Source organism: Temnothorax curvispinosus, unplaced genomic scaffold, assembly GCF_003070985.1.
Source record: "Temnothorax curvispinosus isolate PA1 unplaced genomic scaffold, ASM307098v1 QBEX01007785.1, whole genome shotgun sequence".
Taxonomy (NCBI): Eukaryota; Metazoa; Arthropoda; class Insecta; order Hymenoptera; family Formicidae; genus Temnothorax; species Temnothorax curvispinosus.
In genome coordinates, this window is record NW_020217565.1 from 68,344 (window position 1) to 93,724 (window position 25,381).

The window sequence follows — 25,381 nt, forward strand, 5'->3', positions numbered from 1 at the left end:
GCGCTTTCGAACTTTTCAGGAAATTTTAAAGTGTGTTAATTGACTTTAACTCGTATATATAAGAATCAACGCGTTTCACTTAACAAAATACTGAACACATTGCATTATTAAGTTTTTTATTTATTTTAACTTAAAGAGACTTGACAATGTCAGAAAAGTTCGTTTCACTTGCAGATTTTTCTGTTCAAGTTTCTTTTCCTACCAAATTTATCTCTACCGCTCGTCAATGTAATGTCGTTAATATTTATTATATTTTGTGATCGCGACGTAAATTTTGATTTGCTGAGACTTTATCTTACGAAGACAGCTCGAGGCAATGAACTCTCCTAACCCCTTGGTGGCTAAATCCGTTCTTGGTAAAGGTAATTAAAAAATAATATTATCTCGATCTTTATTAATGTAATATCACATATAGCACCTTCTCTCATAAAGTACAATAGTTCTGTTAGAATCACAAATCAATTAAATAAAGATTTATTCATTTGGGATGTAACTTTATTAAAGCATTAATAATTTCAATATCTTCAAATCGTTTTTATTGAACATCTGTCGTTCGTGTGTCACGTCGTTTGTAGAATTATTAGTTTTGTGTAAAAAAAAAGAGGTCGTAAGCTCCAATGGATAGATTAAAATGGGCTATATCGCGTCGCAAAAAATTGCAATCTCTTTTTTTTTTTTTATATATCCCGGAGTTTCAATATCGTTGCGAGTGTAGGGAGCGGCTACAATTAAGGGTGCATTGGGAGATATTCGAAAAAGTATAAACTTCACACGAATACCGCCTGCCGGATGACGCGATGGATCGTTTTACCGGTTGAAATATCACAAATTTCGTTTAGAGACAGCAATCAATGCACTTCTCCGGGCGTTTGCTGCAAAACTGAAATTGCGATATAATAATCGACGCGCGATCAAAACGCGTTGAAAAGAGTTTATATTTTGGATATGTTCTTGAAATTATATAAAATATAAATTTTAAACATTATAATTCATACAATGCGCTTGCATAATTAATATAATCATCATGCTAGAAAAAGGCTATTTTTTCAATTATCTAAATTCATATATAATAAATTCATAATAAAATTGTCTTCTCCTATATTAATAATAATAATATAATCATTAGAGAGAAGTAACTTTAATAAGTAATCTTTAATAATATACATCTCGAGGATTAAATATTTTGTTTCAATCTGATATCTCAATTTTAAGAATTCTTTTAAAAGCTTTGATGTTTTATGTGTGTTTAAATCGTTATTTCCTTATTCAGTCAATATGTTAACACCCTATCGTTTTAATTTTATATCGGTAGCTGTAATTGTAACGGATAACTTTCGAGCTACACGTATTTTTATTTAAATGGCCACCTGTTAGTACTTCCCCTGGCGTTTTACTTCGTTGAAGATTTACTAACGCGGATTTCGACTGCCAAGGTGTTAAGAATTTCAAAAGCTTGCTCGACGCTCGATGCAATTGCGCCCGATGTTATCTATGCCAAGGCCGGCAGCATGTAACGTCAGACAGAGCCGATCTTACATGGGCGTACCCCAGCGACTGTTAATTAGAAATTCCTAATCTAATCTAGCTTCGGTCAGTGAAGAAAAAGAGGGACAGCTAAAAATCTCCTGTTATCAAGATTGGCGTTATCAGCGAAAGAGCGGCGTGGACCGGGCGGTTCGCGGAAAAATTAATTTCTGTTCCGCTATCATATTAATTAGCCCTTTGTGATAACCTGTTAAACAGCGGTTCCACCCACGAGCGCGATGGCGAGGTCAAGGAGGGGGCATTAAACTGAAGAGCGCTCGCGAGCTAATTTGGGGCAGGGCGGAAAAACGGAGTCACGTTCTCGCATTTGCACCGGAAACTAACTGCGGAAACGTCGCCTGTACCTGAAATTTTTTTAATTAGATCCGTATCTGCATTAAGTGCCCTTAAATTGCTCGTTAACGGCCGGCGACGCCCTGTTCCTCCCACAGAGAGGAAGAAAAAACGGTTAATTAATTAGCAGTTTTGAGAATATTGTGCTGGATGAGGCCGAGACCGCGTCACGTCTTGCCTGACAAATGATAAGGTCGGTATTTAGAGACGCGTTAACAGCTGCTATCTGTTGCATTATGCGGTCGTTATTTTGATGAGGGGAAGCGGATCACGCGGTTACATTGTTATGCATCGGAAAGCTGCAGCAGCAGACGGCGCGCCGCGGCGCGGCGGCATCGGACGGTGCACAGTAGCACAGTATAGCGAAGCGTATCGCTTTCCCCGGAAATAAATTCACAGCTATGGCTATGTTGTTGTCGTTGTGTCTAGATGCAAATATCTAAATACACCTCCTGTTTATCTTCTCACTTAGAAACATTAATGCTTCCGGTAGTAATTCCGGCATAGAATATATATGTCCGTATATCTGTATACAGGTTCCTTCGTATTGTACAATATTCACTGCGTCATCATGATTCAGAAAATTATATTCGAGTAAGCTTGTAAAACTCGTAAATATTTTAATGCTTTCCTAGTATTTAAAATAAAAACAAAAAATAAAAAAACAGCATGCATGCAGTGGAAAAAAACGTCAAAATCTCCAAATATATTGGAAACCAAGAGAGAAAAAGCGAGAAAACCACTATTTCAAATAAAAGTTTTACAGTTTTGATATAAGAAATATAATAATGCATGCAATATTCTATTAATTTTTATAATTTTTTATAGCATATATTTTTTACGAAATGTGAACATAATCGACACTTTTTCAAATAGAACTATAATATCTTTTTATCACAGTTACATTACATTATTTTGTTATTCTGGATAACTAAAAGCATTAGAGTAAAATCATTAAAAAATCAATAGCTTACGAGATTTGATATATCCTATAAAACATAAAATATCTGATACAATTTCGATGTAAAACGTAAAATACTAATTTCTGACGATCCATATTAATATTGTTTTAATATTTATATACGTTTAATAATAAATCGATTGATACAAAAAAGAGACATATAACTGCATCTGAAAAATATACAAGCGGCGCATCGTAGATTGCGTACTTCTTCCTTAAATTATAATTTATAAAGCACTGAATATCTCGTTTCAATTATCGCAAGAGACTTATAAATCAATGACAATACGAGAGCCTTCAAACCGCCGGAGCGCGATTCGAGCTAGCGAAACCAGCGGTGATAAAGAACGAAGTGCATCGCCCGGCATGCAATCGCCGATGAATGCACTTCAATCGCACTCGCTCTCCAGACAATGCGCGCGGTTCGAGGTAACTGCACGTTAACCTCCGCCTTCTTGGACCCAACAATCGAGAGTGCGCCTCCATTTTCAGCAAAAATGCGGCCGGCCACTATCCGCCCCCCCCGTCCCCGTGCCCCGGGGGAAACTATATAATGATCAACCCCGACGTACAAGTGGGGAACATTACGAACGTTGCATTGTCGCGAGGTCCGCGTGTTGTTTCTAGCATTAACGTTCATTAACATCCGCTGGTGCAGTTTTAATGGGCACCCATCGGTTTGTAATTCGAGCTTCTCGTGTACGTGCCAAGAATAATAATGAATGGGGATGGAAATCGTGTACACGATAATTTATATATACATATATATACACACATACACTACCGTTCAAAAGTTTGGAAGCACTACACGTTCTTAAGAAAAACAACAGTATATAATATAAAGAAAAACGTCATATATATAGAGAAACTTTATTGTTTGTTTTAACTATTAAACACAGTATTATTTGTTTCTAATCATTTTCCAAGGAAACACTTAAAGAATTTTATTTTCACCACTGTTGTTTTTCTTAAGAAGGTAGTGCTTTCAAACCCCCGAATGGATAGTGTATATATACAATATACATACATATATAATATTTCCTTAGAATATTATTATGGAAATCAGAAAACTTATCCTTAGACGACTGTTATGCGTTACGTCACTTATTCGTGCAGTTAATTAATCGACTTTCAGGAATATTCGTATAATATATCTTACATATTATATACATATTAATTAACATTTTTTTATCCCTTCTCTTAGTATCTCGTTTCATTGATTTTCTTACCGCTCCAAAAGTTTGCAATCAAAATCGCGGCGGGGCTGCACATTCAACCAATGATTCAATCCGATCGACATTCGAGCTCACGGCGGAACTTACGCACGGAATTTTATGCCAAGTTCTCGTCCTAAAATGCGGTCTGAAGCCGCGAACCGCCGATGATATCTGGAGCAACGCTCTGAGCTACATACGGCTTAATTCAAATGCGCGCATTCGAAAGCATTAAATTTACGGCTTTTCCAAAATCCGTTCGTAACCCTCATTACAGCTTCTCCTCCATTTTAATGGCAGTCCTGCTTATAATGGCGGTAAACGCTTTTATTGCTGAAGTAGATGCCACTCTCTGCTGACGAAATTAATTTTATACCTGTCCATTAATGGTGGAAGAGGCCCTCTAATCATCCGCGAGAAGATATATAGATACTACCATGTACCGTCTCTTTGTCAGAACTGTACAAGTTGCTGGATATATAAAATTTAGATAACAACCAATTTTACGATATTGTACCGTATTCCTGTTCTTCCTTCCTAACCCTAAGAAATATAGACAATCGTATCTGTTTGTACTTATTTGTATAACAAACCGAGAATTTCATTATTCTTTGAAACTAAAATAAAAATATCAGAAGATAAAATTTTAGAACAAAGTCAAATCAGAATCCAAATTTTTCGAATTAACTTTGTAAGACGAAGCGCTTGTTTTACAGACGCGCCCGATTCTTCATTCCTGCCGTACATTCGTTAAAGCGAAATAAATTTCGCGCTAATTTACGCGCGGTAATTAACGACGCGAAAATTCGAAAACGGGGTGATGCGGTCGTAATTAAACACCGGTATAAAAGGCTACGCCGCATTATATCTCATCATTCGCAAAATCCGTTTAATGTTAATTTCAAATTAACGTAATACCGATGTTTATTCTTCGCGAAATTCCCCGTAGCGACAACGGGATATCCAGGTTTCATTTTAATAGATTTCGCGGAATCACATCGTCCTGCGAATTGCAAGATAAAAGAGAGATTATCCACTCCAAGTGCATACAAGTCTGCATTCATACCCCATATTTTATACTAAATATGATCCAGTTCAATGTAAAGCTCATATTTTCAATATTATCGTAGGGATTAATATCACGCACCTCACCAATCTCGCTAAATGTAAAATTTGAATATACTAAAATTTAGATAATTGTGAACCTCTATATGCCCAAATGTCCTTCGTTATAATCTTTGAAATAATTTTTATCCGTATGCATCCGAATGCATAGTTTCTTCTGAAAATACACATGCACAGTTCAAAGAAAGAAAAATACCTACAATTGTTTATCGCAATTGTAAATGTACCGTACATTACTGCTAAAAATAATTGTAGTGAGCTTTACATATATTTCAATAAAATTCTTTGCATAGGGAATTTGAAGTATGAAATTGCATTGCGCTTTTTTTCAAAAACGATCACACAAAAGTAATTTACGAAGCTAATTCAATCGCGAAATGAAAAACATTTCAATCTAAAAGTGACTTTGATTTAATGCTTGTATTTTTCTCCTTATGCAATTTTATTTTAAATTGATGAATTTCTTTATGTGATTTAATATAAATTAATAAATTTCTTATTTTTAGTTTTTTATTTTTTAATATATTACACGGTGCGGCGTTAAAAATTAAAAAAATAATAAACTTCTTATTTAGTTTTTTATTTTTTAATATATTACGCGGTGCGGCGTTAAAAGTTAAATTAAATTCTATTATAATTACGAAGTTGATGATAAATTAACGTCAACATTTTCTAAATTGAATTAATCTAATAAAGCTTAAGATGAATAAAAAAATATAAAATGTTGGGAAAAAAACAAATTTGTTTGCACGCTTAGAAATAAAATTCGCGATACACACATGCCTTTTTTATAATGGAAGGCTTGCTTACAATGGAACGCCACTGCTTACAATAGAGATGTCACATCAATGTGGAATTATCGATACAAGCGCACGCGAGAATGTATGAACGACTTCGTCAACAAAGCCTCGAAGGTTATTGAAAGCTTGTCTGTAGTGTCTATACCTGTAACTCTCAATCTCAACCCACTTCTTCTAACGATGATGTCATTGGAACGCGTTACACATATAGCGTGCTTATCAAGCTCGCTTTTAATTTTAATTGAAGCGTTACGGCAATCACCGCGATCAGAATTTCTATCTTTTGGATTGATATACGTCGATCAATTTATTATTACAGACAAATATCATTTCTTGCTCAAAATTATGTATACAATTTTATTTTAAATCAAACCTGAATTTGTAAAAATAAAAGATAACATCTTGATAATGCAATGTTATTATCTGGAAGCCTCTCTATTTTTAACGGCCTGTAATCTAAATATCTTTATCAAGAGGAAAGAAAGAATGAGAATTTCTAAACAATTTTCCTCATATTTTTCCAGCAGTTTTCCTGTTTCGTTCCAAAAGATAAGCTATCAGATATCACGCGACTATCTGGTGTTGAAACTGCTCATAACTCCGCTCCGTGAGTGGAGTTCGCCGGTGTTATAAGAAATGCTCGGCGTACGTGTTTACGCAGCATCAGCTGTTGCTTTCGCGAAAGAGTCGCTCGTCCGTATCGCAACTCTCGTTGCGCCTGTGTACACTAGTAAACGTGTAAACGAGCGATACTTTCATGATACGCAATTACCGCGGCCGACCTTTCCGCGTGGCGCGGCATAACAATCAACGCGCTCCTAGAGAGAGAAAGAGAGAGAGAGTGAGAGAGTTACCTTTATATCTCCGGGACGCGGCGCGCTATCGATTCTTCTTGACGATCGCGTTTTAGCCGCGTGTAATGCAACAGCCCGATAAAGAGCTGCAGAAGACGCAACACGACGATGAAAGCCGCAAACCCGCGGCGAGTATGTAATATTGATGAACTGATGTTCGTTGCGGCTACCGCTGTTGCAATATTATTGGTACCGTTGAGTAGCTCCTTTGATCACGAGGCTGCGCGCCTAGAACGTTCGCCGAAGAGCAAATACGAGAACGACGGACAGAAACTGAAGCACCGACCATCGTACGGCGTCCCTTATATACGTAAGATATATGTCTTTGATAAGAAGTTTTTTAATATTCTCCCAGTCTGTCCCCGTCGAGATAAATATTTTTATATACGAAAAGTGTTTCCCGTTTCGCGAAAACGTTTGAGAAAGAAAGAGAGTTATCTTAAATATAGTTCCTTATATACATATATTTTCTTCATAATCAATTTCTAATTTTTGCAAAAGAAAATATCATCACGCGGGTAATGTGATATTTATCCACGACGAAATTAAATTCGCGTATCTCGAAAGGCTCCCTGAAAGAGAGGGCCGTATCGCGAATAATTTTTGCTCGTTTAAAAGCGTCGTGGAACGCAGAAAAAAAATGTAGAATGAGAAAAATGCATTTTTCCCCGATGCGAAGTGTACAAATTGTTATCCGTTGATTGCAAACGAATTAATTAAATTCTTCGTTCATAATATAATGCAAGATTAAATTTACGGGATGCTTCGACGTCAAAACTGCGTTCACCTGCGTTTAATTGCGTTATTTTTTTTCGGGAAATATAAAAATGTATTGTAATAATCATTGATTAGATAAAAATTACGGCAAACCGCGCCCGGCGTTTCAACGTTTTCGTATATATTAATAGCAATCGACATGGATGACGATTAAGATATTTTTAGCTCTTGCGCCTTACTAATTTTCCGTCGTCGCATAATTTGATCGCCACGAGGCAGCGAAGAGGAAAACAATAAAAGAAAGAAATCGGACACGGATAAATTCGTTAAAGGAGTATTCCGAGCGAAACTCGTAACGACGTTAAGTGTTCGTTGGGCATTGTCGCGCGTAAAGATGCAGAAGAACACTTTTAGTGTTTCACGTCAATTGACATTCTGAATGCAAGAACCGGGCAATTTTAGCTTGAAGGCGCGTTGGAGAAATGCGGAAGTACTAGGAAGACCTCGTGGAAATTTTACTTAGTTTTTACTTAACCCTCGCTCGGTGAGAACAAAGTCATTTATAGAACAAGATGAAACAAAATATATTTCTCTTTTGAACTACATTTGATATCTTAAATAAAATGTAAGAAGATACGGTCCAAATTTGGCTTATTGTAATCAATCCCGGGATGTGCTTATTAAAGAAATTCTCTGATATAATTCTCTCTGATAAATCATAAAAACCTCTGCTGGTATCCTCGCCAGGAAATTTCGAGCGAAGAAGAAAATGAAATTATTATAATCAGAGTCAAATGTCATATTAATAATGTCCTTTCATTTTACATTGCAGCATTGTGAGAATTAATCGTGATGATAAAGGGAGTACGTATATGTATATAATCCTTCATTCAAAAAGCGTATCAACGTTTGTGAAAACCACGATGATCAGAATACGACCGATTATCACGATTGTGAAAACTAATATAAATCCGTCCCGCTTTTGTTCGCCGTGTATGTTATCCGGATACTAAATCTTGCATCGATCGATAGACTATTATTCAACCGAATGCCGAATAACTCATTTATTGGAAAAAAAAAAAAAAAGGAAGCGGGCTCGTGCGGCCCTTTCGTTCGGGCCCTCGATCGCTTTATCGATTTTCCGACAATCGGAACGCAGTCCGATAAAAGAAACTAATCAAGAGACCGATAGTATCAGATACGGGCGATATCGCGTCGCGCAGCTCGATCGAGAGCGTAAACGGCGTTAAGTGACGTGTTTCGCACCGATTGTGCGGTGTAAAAGGCGACGGGCGTGATTGGCAATTACGTCGTGCGGAAGAATAAGAAGAGAAAAAAAAGATCGGCGCAACCCAGCCGAGATCACGTAGTCGTCAGCGTCGCCGCGGATCGCTAGCGCGAGCGCGAGAGCCCGCATGCAAATTGGGGCTTAATTTGTTCGTTAGCGCGCTTAGCTCGCCGAAGAAAAGTTAAATTGAACTAGCGGAAATTCCGCGGCCAACTCCGCCGGCGATCTACCATCTACGTACGAGCCTTCAAATCTGTGCGCGTATTCCACAAAGCATATTACACTTGACGAAACGAAAAAAATTTTTTCTTCTATCTATACCTATTCAAAGAATGAATCTATTCCGAGTTATAAGATACTAAGAGAGATATCAACGATAGCATCACTATCGGAATACCGATACTTTTATTTGAATTTTGACACTTTAGTTTGCTTTTGCCGTGTGTGTGTGTGTATGTGCGTGTATGTGTATTGTGTAACACTGCGTTATATTTTTATGGTGTCGATATTTTATCAACATCGTAGTATTTGTATCACGTTTCACGAACGACACTTTATCTTCTGCTTCGAGCAAATATGAATTATTAATATTGCCAGTGTGTAAAAAAAAAAGAAGTAATTGTATCTCGTGTCGATCTTTATGGATCATCGCTTATCTGTACGTTGAATTAAAAATCAACTCTCTCGATCTTACACTTTCCACCTCTTCCTGATATATGTATGCACAGGAAGTAGGACTGCCTACAATTCTCCGCGAATTTTATAGCCGCTTCCAGTTTTTCTCTCTCAACTATACGTAAAGAGGAAACCCTCTTAAGCGAAGTGGGTGGTAATATACGCGCGCCGGAGTCCTAGGAATGTTTTAGGTCGAAAAATAATTAAACACCGCGAAGAAAATTTTCACGGAGAGCGCGGAGCGGTATTTCCGCGGGGTATAACAGTCTCGGGCGCGAAATGAGAAAATGCTGGGTGTCCCCCCGGGTGCAGGGACCGCGCGGTGTGCATTAAGATACACCTCGTATAACGTCCAACGTTCTCTCTCCACGTAACCCCACAAAGCGCCCGCCCGCCCTCTCCTACGTACGCTCAAAGAAAACCTTCGATACGAGAGAAACGATCGCGTTGCACAATACGGCGAAAGCAATTATTTCCACCGCGTTCGCTCGTGAACGGAAAAGCAAGCAACGCCGCCGCGCCAAACGAGAGTAGCAAGCGAGATGACGCGACGACCGTGACGCGATTTCGCCCGCGCTCACATTGCTGTTACCTTTGTGCATACACCCGAATTTCGGGGCAAACGTAATACAGGTTCACGCGCTTTTAACCGTTTGGCATATGTCGCTGTGCGTTACGTTATGAATACACATGGCGCGTATGCATCGTTTTGCAGAAAGAACGGCATGAAAATCATCAAAAACGACTAATTGCGACGCTCGAAAATTTTTAACTGACACAATACGCGATATAATTCCTCAAAAGCTCAATAAATGATATCAAAAAGATAATCCGATATTAATCAATTTATCGGTAACAGAATTCTTTCTAAAAGTATGTTACAATTATTATTAAAATGAAATTAATCAAAAAATGAAAAAATAAAAATAATCGAAAGATTATTATTATTATTTGTTGCGCAAAAAATCGTAATTTTATGTTTTGTATTTATATCGTGGAAAGATTTTAAGTTAACTAATTTTAAGCTAACTAATTTAATTTTTCTGACATTATTTCTGTAATACAGATATGTTTTATAAACTCTTAATAACACGAAATTATCGACGATAAGATCTCATTTTTCCAATATATTGTTAATAGAATTATCTTTAAACGTTGCAATTTTCAGCTATTAATATTATATAACGAAATTGCTATTAAAGATTTCTCGAATAGTATTTTCTCTTTTATGTCATTTAATTTTGTGTCATTTAATTTCTTGTTGTTTATACGTCCAGTTCTATTTCCACCACACTTCGTGGTACACTCAAATTTCGTGCAATCTTGTCTTTTTTTTATAGAAGGAAATATCATTATAGATTGCTATCAACGTAACAATTTAGCCCATTTGAATAAGAATATTAATCAGTTCAATTCTTTAGTAAAAAAAGAAATGACACGAAATTTTCATGGAATACTAATTTCATCATAATATCTCGACATTTCCATATTATGTAAAATACATGTTTCTAGTACAAACCGGTTCATTCAGAACCATTATCTTATTACTATCAGTATTGAATTACCATATTCAATGGCACGTTCAGTACAGAGCCGTGTCCGGATTACATCGGACGTTTCTAAGCCACGTCAGTTTGAATTTGCAAGTGAAAAATTTTTACAATTGAGAATAACGCGACTACGGAATTTGCGAATTGTGAACTGTAAATTATTGCGTTCTCGCCCGGAGAGGGATTGAATTACAGTAATAATACGCACAAAAGCTGAAATAGGGAAGAGAGAGAAGAGGAGAGTGAAAATCATTAAATTCGTTGAAAACCACAATGAAATGTATCGATTAATTCTTGTCCCATTTTACGATCACTTCTCCACGGAAACTAGGCAACGCGCAAGGATCGCCGCGTTTAACCGTGACGCAATGCCATTTAATTATCATTCATTACCTGCGTTATCTACTAATTACGTGAACGCGAACGTAGAAATCGTTCCCAACGGTGTGCGCGACGCGAAAGGTCAAGCGAAAAATCATGTGAAATTCTGTATGTACATATATATATATATCTTTTTAATTCTGAATGCATACGTACGTTTTCACAAGAAATACTCAAATAACATAGCCGCTCGTGAGTGAAAAGGAATTGTCGCGGAATAACCGTGAACATATACATTCTGTTTAAACGTGCGCGATTTCATGGCTGCGTTACCTCGGATCGTAGCTTTTTCAATTTTCTCCGCGGCAAACAACTGAAATAACCAATTTTGCGACACCAGTCCATCACAATCTTTTAACCGTTTTCCGAAAGCAGCGATAGAATATATAGTATAAACACTTATAGGTGAATGTACTTATACACACGCATATATAGGAACGTGAATAGGTATTTAAACGATAAAATATTTAAATGGCGATAAATATATAATCCGGTAAAATTAGTTTACCGCGCTAAATTATTCACCCTGTTCTTCGAATAATTAATTATATTAGCGAGCAAAAAAGAATTTGTGATAAAAATAGTACTGAATACAGTAGAATAGAATACGGATTGTAAAAAAGATATAAGATATATATTATTTAGTATTAAAGTTATAGCTGGAAATATGCTGTTCTTCAAGATTTAGGATTTTACGTGATAATTATATGTACATGGAGAAAATTTTATAGTAAATATTACTATGGTGTCGCACTAGCAGCGGACCATCGAGGAATTTCAAGTTAAAATACTATAATTATTGTTTTAAAAACGATTAAATAACGTAATTTTTACTATAAACATAGTAATTTAACTTAAAATTCCTCGATGGTCCGCAGCTAGTGCGACACCATAGTAATATTTACTATAAAATTTTCTCCGTGTATACTCGCATCGTATTGATGTGCAAATTGATTATGATTCAATACACATATAAATGTAAAAAAAAAATCAAAATTAATAAAACTAAAAATCTTACGCCGCTTTATTGCGACAGTTCGTTTTGTTGTAGTAGAAAAAATTTTCAATATACCGTAATTTTTTTTTAAAACAATATATGTTTTTTTAGAATTGTTCCTTCGATAAATAATAGAAGAAAGTCCCCTATTATGAAATACATCTATTTTGCGTGATTGCCGGAAGTTTATGCATTTGAAAAATGTAGTAGGCGAGTGCACGCACGCACGATCGAATAATAAATTTTCCACTAAATAGGTTTTACTCTAAGGGCAATAGTAGATGGAACCAACAGATAGAACCTATTAGTTTAGCAGAAACCTCTAGGAGCCTATCTCATAATAGGGGACTTTACTGTGTAGCGAAATAGATAGAATATTTCTGAATCATAAGTCTATTCACGTTCTAACTATTTTACATTCCAAATTGGAAATGTTCATCGTTTTAAGTTTAAGTTTGCGAAGAGATAATAAAAATTCCGGGAGTAACATTCCGCTGTAAATGATTCTTCAATTAACTTTTACGGATTTCCTGCGACAATTTTACTAGGATCGACTGTAAAGAACATCGAGTAATTTACGACTTAATTATCGAATCTACTTAAGGTGACAGATGAAAGGAATGAATGGCCAATTAAAATTCGCTTTAAGAATGTTGCTTTTGATATAATCTTTCCTTGTAAAATTCTGTATAGTATTCTCGTTAACTTACTCTCTTCACTAAACTCATACTTCGCTAAACTTAAACTCAAAGCGCAGTCCAGAGTATATTTTAAAGATAAAGAGACTATTAAAATTAAATCATCAAATCCGTGGCCTATTTATATATAAGCCAAATAAATTTATTTTATACAAAATTAATTGTTGAATTTGGAGAAAGTTCTAAGTTTGTATTTCGATCAATTAATTTCGCGTTTCTGTCGTTCGCGCAGCGACAGGAGATGCACATATGAAAACCTTAATTTGATCTATACTCTCTAGATCTGAATCAGTGACTAATCACTGATTCACAGTACTATTCACTGATTCAGATTTAGAGAAAGATAATAATAATAATAATAATAATCTATAGATAATAATATATAATTACTATTACGTAATAATAACAGTAATAATTATTTTATTTACAATGACTCATCTGAGCAATAACGTCGAGAATAGCATGCTAGAGCTGAGCTAGATGAATATTGCATCTCGTGGCAAAGTATGGCCAAATTTCCATTGCCGATCGTATTAAAAACAAAAAAATCGAAGTAGTTTCAAACTCACGACACAATCGGATCCTCCCTCCCGCAAACGCGCGAATTCGGGACTGAGGGAAAAAGCGCTTTCGACGGCCACCGACGCGACGTTGCAGTTCCCGTAGGTACGGCTTTTAGTTTACGTTCGTGCTAATGGTTTATTGACGCGACCGACGCGTCCAAGTTCCGACGTTTCTCCGCGGTTGTAAGAAGATTACAACGTAACTTCGCCCCAAGTCGGCGGGGCACGTCATCTACGTGCGCTTCTCTCCATCGACTTCGCCCGCGCGCAACGATCGTGGTACGCAACGGTTGACGCAATCTCGTTACGTCGGTGGAAACAATTCGAGGCATTTCGTATCTCCGGAATGAGAGAAACCCGCTACCCGTGTCTGTCTGTCTGTTTGTCTGTCGGAACATCCAGTTTACAGCGGGATCGAAATTAAATGTGTTTATCATCCGCCAGTGCGCGAGGGGAAGAGCGAAAATCACGTTTCCGCAACGAAATTATTAACGGGAAGCGTGTCGTTAAACTGACGTCGCGCGAAATCCATTTGTTGAAATTATCTTTCCTCGATATCGCCCCGCCTTTCGCAGCACGGAATGCGGCGGCGCGGGGGAGAGACTCGGTTAAGAATCTTCGTGATGTTCCATTTTATCATATTAATGAAACGTCGCGGAGTAAGTCGCTGAAAAATTCCGCACGCAGTCGAGGTATTACCCGAAGAGACAGAGAGAGAGAGAGAGAGAGAGAGGAGAAAAAAAATATTACCTCCGACTTCATCGTTTCACTTCGACAATTCGGAAAAAAAATCAATTTTCCAGGATATCGCGCGCGCTCCCCTTCTAGCAGTATCATTTGTTGTCCTCGCGCATCGATCGCGCGCGCGAGGATATGCCCCGCGGTTTCTCTCGGAGCATCTTTTTGAGTTCCTCCCGCGCTCATTCCGAAGACGCGATTTATCAACGTGGAAGACAGCGATCTCGGGTTTCCATTTAATCACACGCGAGTTGTACAACGCTGCACGCGCCATTTTTCTTATCCCGTACGAAGACGCATACTTCCCTATTACCGTCAATTCGCTTTTGAAGAAACGCGTTTCTCTTCCTGGATTAAGTGAACAACGTCCGCCGACTTTTAGTTAAATGTCAGTCAGGCTTGCGAATGCGTGCAGCCGTGAAACAGAGGGGAACGTATTAAAACGTACCTATATATATGAATTCCACTTGCTCGCAGAAAAATTCTTAACGCTCCACGTGAGTTAATGCATAAATAAATTATGAGTTCCCTTGCGGTATAAATGTTCATTTATACATTCTCAGATCGTTATGCGGCGCATGCTTCCGATGACAAATAAAATTGCTGCTTTTCCAATCGCGCGCACATATATACGCATGTACATTCGCCTATTTACTATTTATGATATACGTCTGTTTTGCAGACATTTGCAGACATATATCGTAAATAGTACGATTATATATTATATATTCATGAGTGATACAAATCGGATTGGATTATTAGATCCTAATTGTAGCTCATTTGGTTATAAATTTTTGATAAATACTCAAACCGAATCATCCTAGGTATTAATATAAACGTTCTTCAAAAATGTATTTTAAATCATAAGATAAAATAAATTATTTTCAAATTAAATGTTACGATTAAATTATTTATTAAATGTCTTTTCTAATTAAATTTGTCTTGAACGCGCATCTCTATTTATTATTTTTAATACATATCTCTCAATTTCTTATCCATATTATAATATATATTATAATATAATAATATTATACCTACATTATTATATTATAATAATATTATATGTTATTATATAATAATAATATTATGTGTTTAAAATGCTTGGAATAATTATTCACAAAACGCTTGTAATTCAACAATGAGAACGCTACCATTACTTATGCCAAGTCGGGACGAAGCAAAGTTTCAACGCTTTTTTAGCCGGCATTTCACCCGATGCGAAAAATTAATTTCGAAAAATGTCGACCGCGGCCAGAAACGCTGTCTTCGCACGGTGCGGTGTATACGTACTTCCTACTGTTCGTACTCACCTACTTCACTGATGGCCCATCGCCACGATGACTTCCCGAGGGGCCGCATCGTCGGTCCGGGAAGTCGGACGGTCGGCGTCGAGTGGTAAACGGATCCCTCTTCCTCCGGTTTCTTCTACGGTGCGCGCGAATACCCCAACCACCAGATGCTTGCCGCGGACGAAGCTACAGGCTGCCGCCGAGACCGCGAACGATCCGCACGCGCGATCTCACTCACACCATCGTAACCATATACGTATGTTCGTACTCCGTATATCGCGCGCGCTCGCGCACACACTACGCGCCAATAGGGACGAGACGAGAGCGTGGGGAGCGGAGGGCGAGGCGGCTTGAAGTTAGCAAGGTGAAGCTCGACTTAGAACCGCGCCGTTACACCGTCGTCATCGCGGACTTTTCCTTCCTCTCCAGGAGCGAGTTGCATCACCGCTTCTACAAAGTCACCGAACGGTGAATCGTCCTGTATATATACGTGCGCGCGCGCGGACGCGCTCCCGGCTGAGTTCCCTTCTTCCTTTAGCCTGTTCAAGGGCAGACGCGTTGCGTAGTAAAAAAAAAAAGGACGATTCCCCCTATGTGGTACGCAGTTTCGAGTTTCGACCAGTGTTTTTCAACCGGCGGCGCACGGCGACGCGTTTCTTTCGTCAAAATTATTCTACCTTCCCGGTAGCCTCGACGTTCGATGAATTTTAATTTTAATTTCAATCTTACTACTTACAAATTGGAGAGTCAAAACAGATATTCATGCGCGCGTTTATTTAATCCGATAATTACTTCGCCATACAGAATACGCGATACACCGAAGTGTCCGCTAAATATTCTCGAACCATCTCTCGCTTTCTCAGTCTTGAGATAAAAAAAAAAGAAGCAATTTGTTTCTAAAAGAAAAGAATTGAGAAAATTAAGTTTGCCGGAGCTCGAATCCGAAAAAGGAATTGAAAAACCTCGGCTTCGTAATTTCCGAGGGAAGTCAGCGAGAAGTTGGAGCGCGGCCGAAGATCGAGTTGCAGCGAAATTTCGTAATCGAGAGCGAGTCTGACGCGAATTTCAGACGGTTAGACCGGCCGATTGATTCCCCGCGCGATATTCACCGGCGCGAATCGAAAATTTACGATTAGAAATCGACCGCTTGCGCGCGGATATGAATTGCGAATTTGGCGTCCGGCCAAGCCGATAATCGTGAATCGATCTCTTCCGCGAGTTACTCACGGAACAGATTGCGAAATCCTTATGCGCGCGCGCGCGCGATGTATTTTCCGTGATATATCCGATAAACTGCGGGAAAAAATGCGTCGCCGTGAAATGAAACGACGAAGTTACTTCCAAGACGAATTATCGAGGCACGGCGCGTTTGCGATCAACCGCTCGTAATCGATCACGAGATCGCGAATAAAAGAGAAACAAACGGGATTGAAAAGATAGAAAGCGTTCTCGAGCAGAACCTCCGAGATTCCGTCACTGAACTTTGCGGAGAATCCGGACCGCGTCCGAACTTCAAAATGGAGAATCCGTCGCCGCATCACAAAGGCGAATTTCTCGCGTCTTTACCGCGTAACTTCACGTTGAACGATCGCGAGATCGACACTCTCGGACACGGCGCGTCACCACAAAATAAAAACTCCAAGCGGAACGACCAAAAAAAAAGGACATATACGTCACGAAAATACAAACGCAACGCAAACACGTATACACACAGCACGTACCGCCTGTTCCGAAGAGGTTATCGCCGCTGTTACCGGTGCAGCTGTAGTCCTACGCGTCCCGTCGCCTCGTAACGTTTCAATCCCCAAACTGACCGGGCGATCGAATCAGATCCGGCGTAAACACGCGAGATCCCCGTGGCCGAGAATCCCCTCGTAGGAGCCGTTACCGTTACCTCGCTCGAGCGCGACGTCACCTCGACGGCGTCTCGCGCGCAACTGCAAGCAGTGCAGGCGCCGCTCGTGGGATCGGAACTCCCCCGATCGGCGGCTTCCCTGAACTCGCCTCAGCCTTTTTCTTCCGATTTTCTCTCGAAACGCGCACGCGCGCGGGGCCGGCAAAGACGCAGTAAACTCGGCAAGGTGAGAGATCGCTCGATCTCGCGCGCGCCCGTGTCGACGACTCGCTCTCCTCTCCTCTCTGGGACGAGCGGATTTCGCAACGACGCGAAAACCGGCAGGGGACGACGAGCTCGCGGAAAGAAGCGAGTGAAAGCGCGCGGGGCGAAGTGACTCACTCCGACGAGGTCTCACGCATGACTGTACGACACGCCGCGCGCCCAGCGCGCCTGTCGTTCTTCACCGGCTTCACCCTCGTCGTCACGGACGGCTGGCGAGAGGCCTACGAGGGCTACGAATCCCCCCCGAACTTAACGCACCACTGCCGAGGGCTCCCGGCGTTAAGGGCTGCCAGGAAGGGAGGAGAGCGGTTTCGATGACTAAAGGGCAGCAGGACGTGGCGTCGTTCGGACCAGTGTTTCTCAATGCGGCCGTTCGTTACTGGAAAATTCCCGGGTATATACCCGACGCAACGACGGAGTGGCTTCTACGCACTTTGTTACGAGATATTGATGTCGCTTTTTGCGCGACGACATGTCGCGCCACGGATGTAATGAATTAATTTTTTTCAGGATATCCCTGAATGAGCCTAGATAACAAATATTCGTTATTTCTGGGATTTATTTAGGTTTATTATGCTTAGAAAGTAAATTATTTTATTATCAGCGATTGTGGCGGACTAATTACTGTACGCAGAATGTTCGTTTCGCGTGTAATTAATTGTTAACCGATAATTTTGCTCTTTTGCAAAGGTTAATCCCTTCGAATATCGATACTTTCTGTTTTAGGATTATTTCGATATTACTATGTGCTCTTATTTTGCCCTGATCAGACTGGCGATCTAAATCTCTGGATCATTCCAAAATAAAGGTCCTAATAAATAAATATTCATTATTTCTGGGATTTATTTAGATTTAGAGTGCTTAGAAAACAAATGATTATCACGCGATTTATTGACCATTGGTTTGTTTCGCGTATAGGTAATTTAGGGCCACTTCGACCAAGCTCTGATTAATTTAATCGTTGATTAGTCCATTGGAAATGACCAATTGCATTTTCTCATTAAGCAGATTGACAAATGTGATTGGTTTATTTCCAATGGACTAATCAACGATTAAGTTAATCGGAGCTTGGTCGAAGTGGCCCTTTTTAGTTGTTAACCGATAATTTTGATATTTCGCGAAAGTATTAATCCCTTCGAATCATAATATTCCCCATTTTAGGATTATATTGCTGTTCTTATTTTGCCTTACTGTTAAATCAGACACTGGCGACTAAATCTCTGGATTTAATCCCAAAATAATGGAAATGGAAACGGTAAAATATGTTTCTAAATTTGCGTCCGACACACAAGTCGCACTTTTTACGCATATCGAATGAGATATGTTTACCGACGGATTTTGTAAACGCAATATAGGACCGTTGTTGCCGCGTTGTTGACAGCCAACAACGATCCTGCAATAAACGAAATTCGAAACAGAAGTGTTCATAAAATCGAGGGGCGGATTTATATTCACAACAGTTTTTTGTTTATTTTGTTTCCCCGAGATATAGAGAGTATGATATGCACAGGGTGTTCCGTAAATATACAACTAGAGGCGATAAAGATGAATTTGGATTAGAAATCTTCAGCGTGAATGGCGGAAAAGAAAGCCGGAGTTCCGTGTTCGTTACATCTTGCAACTGTATTCATCTCTTAAGGACTGACAGAAACTGAAACTCTGAGGAAACGGTAAACTCACGTCTGACAAGTTTCGCGAGCGGTTTTTTTTTCCAAGGGAATTTTAATGACTCGCATTTTATTTCGTTTTTCGTCTATGAAAACCGTGAAATTATTGTATAATTAATGACAGAGCGTGAATCATTTCCACGGCGATAATATCTGTCATACACGATTTAATGTAGCAATTAATTTCGGAAATGTTTTCATAAATCTTCCGCGAAATTCATAACGGATAATAATATGCGCTTATACATCACCCTAACGGTATGACAATTTAAAATCTATCTAAAGGGATCTATCTGCGATCTTGGTTTGCCGCGCATTAATTAAAATCCGGGTGCCCGGACTCGCGTTTCTGACAAGCCAATTGAAATTTCGTGGCGGTATAGCTGAGGTAGCGGGAAAATTTTAATTTTCCACGAAACTTTTCAGATGTATGCAAAGTGGCGCGAGATGTAAAGTTCAGCAAGTTTTCATTTATCCGTGAAAATGGATTTCAAGGATGGCACCGCCATCCCGCGAATGTGGGTTCACAGTATACTCGCTTTCGCGCCCGCAAATTGAAAGTTAGCTTATGAAAAAGGAGGAAAGAGAGAGTGAGACCGCGCGCGCTGGACTTGGGGAGATCCCAGCGGGATAAATAGACCCCCCCAGGGATAAATTATTCGTTTGTTTTGCCTCGTTAGGCAAAAATTGTTACTTATTTTAAGGGCAATCGTTCCGTCGTTAACCCCGATTGTTTTCCTATTCGATTTCAACAACGAGATGTTAGGTGCAGGGTGGTCCATTCGCTTCTTGCATCCTGAGTGTCTCTCCGTCGCCCATAAATTTGCCCAGAAAATACTTTGAAACGATTTTTAAAACATTTTCGTTTCATTTAAAACGTTTCGTGCGAGTCCAAAACTGACGCGGACGTTCGGGAGAAACGCGAACGAACTGATGTTACTTTCGTAAAATTTAATAATAATTTTGAATTGTACTTTATTATATGAATATAAATTATATTATTTAAATTAAATTGAAACTGAAATGAAACTAGTTTAACGATGAATTAAGTTATATTATTTACATGCGTATATAATAGAAATAGAATATATAAAAATAATAAAATGTAATTATTTTTTTCCGATAATATAATCTGTCACTATTTTGTCGTAAAAGACGAAATTATTGTAAATAGTAATTAATCATAAGTTATATATTTGTATGCTTCAATATTAATACAACGTTATTTGCGTTATATTGCAAAATGCTTTTGCGAGCTGTAACAAGCGCTTTTACCCTTCCGGGTGTTCTCTTCACTACCCAGTTATAATCCAGACATTATTGCATTTCCAGCAGAGCTCAGAATGCAAGAGACGGCTTTTTATTTAACGTTTCACATCGCGCGGTGATTTATGACGCTGCTAGAAACAAAAAGCGATCACCTGCGGATAAAAAAAAAAGGCAGTTGAAATGAATTACCTTTTGGATAAACTTCAAACAAACGTCCAACTATTCCGCGTAGCGGAACGACTGCCAGGAGAGAACGGCCTTTCGCGAGTGTCACGCGGTCGGACAATGTATAATATCAAATTAATTCTTTCGCTGCCGTTTCGTCTAATTTTGTCGCTCGCCGCGGATTGCATAGTCGACGTTAAAGCGTACGGGGAATAGGCGTTCCCGTTTGCGTTGGAAAGTGACGGCGAACGTATATAAAGGCTGCAGGCGCGGTAAGTCCGAGGAACCGGGTCGAGAGCAACTTTGCACAGTGTACCGTACTTTCCGCGATTTTCTCGAATTGGAATTGGCAATGAAGCTACCCCCGGCACCACGAGGTGGCCGAAGTTAGCTTCCGTGGAGATGAAACGACGTGTAATTAATCCTCCAAACGGGTGGTAGAGTAACCGTCTCTCGAAAGAGAAGCGGTCGGGTGGTGTGCACGGCCGCGGACGAGGGACGCTAATAATATTGCAATATCGGAAAGGTTTTTTACGATTCGACGTGATTTTTACTTCGCTGAAAATGCCGCTAAAAAGTCAAATTAAAAAATTTTTAAATGCCGGAAATATGAAAACCGACTCGGGATTTCCGATCGGTAATAAATAACGGACGTTGTTTATATTGATTTTCGCAGCGATGCGCGATCAGAGAGATGTCGATATCGCCCGTTAGATTCGGCTAGGTGGATGAATCGTGTGCGAATCGATAAGTTCCATTTCCCCGGATAGAAATTCGTATAAATGACGATCGAGACGCGGTCTCCCAAGATTCGGAGAAATCCCGATTTGAAAAAAAAAATAAATAAAAACAGATAAGTAAAATCGGCTCTGGAAAGTGCGACGTCGCGCTCTAAGTCGCGAGGTGATGTCGCGTCGTATCGCGACCGTTCTGCCGATTTTACTCAGGTACGACACGTTCTTCCATGATTTATAAAGTACAGATGGAAGCAGAATTTACAGCCGCGCTGCGGCTTTTCCTACGAGCCGCCGCGTGTCGACGTCATATAGTGTTGCCGTATGTCATCGTATTTTATTATGTCGTTAATAATAATTGTGGAAAGTGCAACTGATGTATATACGTGTTTACTTATGTATGTATATATATTACGGATGTATTTTGACAGAACAGAAGGTAAACAGACATGTAGGTATACTAGAGAGCAGAGTGATTAAAAAGGTAATGGATCTTAATAATTGGACGACATTGATATTTTTCTAGAAATAACAAAATCGATTTCTCTTTCAAATATCTCGTGCAAATTCAATCTGAAATTCGCATTCGGAGATATTTTGACGTTAATTATCGTTGCCTAGATTCTTTCAAACTACGAACTTTCATCGAGTTAAATCGAATAATGAATGTTTCAACAATATATTGTCACTATTACATTCAATAATAATAATTAAATTATTATTAATAACATTATTATTACGTTAACAACTCTATATACGCCCTTTTAAAATTATGTTAGCGCAAACACTTCAATTGTTTACGCGATTTGTTACGCATCAAAACACTTGACATCAATATACAAGTAACCGGTTAATGTAATTAGCTAGTTAACAGTTCGGTTACGCGCTTACAGGTTTATTAGGGGAAACATGTCGATTGTTTACGAATCGGTTACATCCATCAAAACACTCGACATTAATACATGAGCGTAACTTTCTGTTAAAGACGATCGATCACGGGTGATATTCGATCATCGTGACTTCGTTTCTTTTTTTTCTTCTCTTTTTACTTGTTCGGAGATCATATATTCTTTGGTGTATGACGAGCCGAAATAGGGACGCTTCCACAGGGACTTTCCTTAGAGGGCTTCGCACAGAGGCATGAATAATACATCCTTTTGGGGGGAGGGGATACGTTGGCTTTACTACTCGTTCCCTGCTGACTTTAATGTTTTTCGGGCGGGAAGGGGGAATTGGCTCTTTTTACGAGCCAATAACGAGGAGTTCGAGCAAGATCGATACGAGAACTCTACGTCCTTTGTGTAATTGCGAAGTGTAATTTATTTACAGTACAGCCGGGGTGCACCTTCCTCGCGCGTCGCGTATTACGACGTATTACTCTCCCGCATGTATACGTATGTGTTTAATATCAATCTCGCTACTTGATTAAATACCCCATCGACCGCAATAGCGCGGATATTGCTCGCGGCTCGTCCACCGGGTGGAAAAACACTTGCGAAATTATCACGTCGTGTTTTTTTTTCTCCGAATCGCTCGATTTCATCTCGCGTTAATAAACTGTACACTGCAAATTTGTATTAATCACCAGTCGCCGATCGATATTCCCCCCGTTCGGCCGGCTTAAATACCGTCAGTAATTCCCCCTACGTTAATAAGAGGCTGGAAATGAAGCTGCACACACTGGAAATTACGCGGAAATTCAGAAATTGCAGAGTTACCTATAGGGGGACAGATGTCGTGACTCTATGCTCTTTTAATTTTAGATTCGCGAACCAATTTAATTTTGCTGCAAAAAGAGATCCGAGTGTATTGTTAAACGCGCACGAGAGAAACGAGGTCTTAAAAAATATCAATTTTTATTTTTAGAAAGAGATATGCTTTTTATAACAATTAATAATTTAATCTATTTTTAGGAAGATTAACTTTTTTATATAATAATAACTTCTTTTGGTATCATCTTTTGGCTCGCGTTCCTTTGGTCTAAGAAGACGTCCGTATCCCCGTTGCTATCGACAACCTCCGTTGCCAACGACGCTCGTTATCAGTGTTTGCCCATTTGGAGGTCGAGCTTATCCATTTTCGGGGGTTCCGGAGCGGAAAGAGGAAGAACAAGGAGGCGCCGTTTCGTCGTTTCGCACATCTGGAACTTCCTCTTCCCGCGTGCCACGTGTCTCACCCCACGCGCCGTCACGGCCCTCCTGGAGCCTTCCTCACCTTCAGCAGTGTGAATTTCGGGGAGGGCGTCTTCTCGCCCTGGGTATATATTGAATCGGGGAGGGTAAAATGTGTGGATAGCAAAACGCGCTTTACGCGGCGGGGAAGCGGGAAAGAGGTGCGGGAGGAGGTGGAGGAGAGAAAAGGAAATAAGAATTCCCTGTCGGCACCGGGGCGGCTGCCCTCCCTCCGTTACCGCCGGATATTTCTTTCTCTGGCAGTCTGACAAGCGGAGAATTTTCATTCCGCGTGTGCGCACCGTACCTAAGGTAATATTCCTTCGCGGCACCGGCTACTCTCGCGATATTAATTCTTAATCTGTTATCCCGGCGAGATTCCCCGGCAGGTCGATTCTCGCGGCCAAGATTTTCTTCGCGCGGCGCGACACGGTCTATTAAATCACGTCAACCGCCTCGCGAGAATCGGCGACGGTGTCCTGGTTCTAAGTATATTTGACGGGTGTCTTGGTGTATCTCGGTCACCATCGGAATGAACCGGATCGGTGTCGTAAATAATAATAACCTGAATGAAATGGCTATATCCTGTTTTATTCGGTTTTTGTCTTTCTTCTCTCTCTTTCTTCCTTCCTTTCTTTCTACGGATTAACTCGCGAAGATTACCACGCATGGTTTGCCGATCAATAATTTCTAGATAGATGGACAGTTATAAATTCTTGCCTCACCTTTGGATGGACTTCTGTACAATACAGTGTTTTACATCACTCACTTTTGCAAATTTAATTTACATTGTCTTTTATATACTATCATTTACATGATTATGATCAATAATTTCTATTAAAAACTCGCAAAAAACTCGAACTGCGATTTTTTATATGCACGTTAGTACACAAATTTCAAGACGCGTTTCTGGCGATGGCGATATCGATCTCGTGAATAATCTTCAGGAGATATATTAAAAGAAGCGTATAAAAGAAAAACAGAGATTGTATAAAAGTTATTTTATACATTATACATGGAAAAAAGACGTCAAGATGTTATTTGTTTCAGCAGTTAGAAACACACTCGTTTACGAGCAGTGTGAGGTCTGTCGAGGGGCCTATTATTGCTTTATCAATACTTACTGCCTCTTGCTCTTGACAGCGATTATTCCCCGTCAATCCAGCGGCACCAAGTGTCAAAGTTTATCGCGCGCAAAGAGTAACGTACTTCCCTGAAACCCCTCCTTCGACACACTTGTTGCTCAAATAGCGGATACCGGGAGACGTATCGTCGTCACCCACGTATTTACCGTACAAAAACCCACGTTAAGCTTATTGCCCCCATACACACACACATACATACACGCACTTAGCATTCACAATGCAAATGCCCTCGTGATGTCGCGTGCTCGAAGTACGGAAAAAAAAGGAAAAAAAACACGAGTGGAACTTATTCATGCGATTTTGAGGGTCGGAAAGTTTTTATCCACTTGCGCGACTGAGGTGCGCGTCGCTTTGAAGTAAAATTTCTTAACCACGCCTTTTAG

The 25,381-nt window shown here is 39.6% G+C and overlaps 1 protein-coding gene across 3 annotated transcripts in view; it reads right to left on the reverse strand.

Moving 5' to 3' along the window:
* LOC112457497 (leucine-rich repeat-containing protein 40) overlaps positions 1–25,381 on the reverse strand; it is an 89,274-nt gene that overhangs the window by 59,467 nt on the left and 4,426 nt on the right. Inside the window, exons 1-2 of one of the 3 annotated variants that reach the window (XM_025020608.1) lie at positions 17,450–17,972; positions 15,750–16,178 (exon numbers count right to left, since the gene is read on the reverse strand). The exons of 1 other annotated variant lie outside the window; for it this stretch is intronic. In XM_025020608.1, the coding sequence (XP_024876376.1) occupies positions 15,750–15,798 (49 nt within the window). In that variant the 5' untranslated portion in view covers positions 15,799–16,178; positions 17,450–17,972. Of the gene's footprint in view, positions 1–15,749; positions 16,268–17,449; positions 17,973–25,381 lie in introns of those variants that run through there. One more of the 3 variants, XM_025020609.1, reaches the window with a different exon arrangement.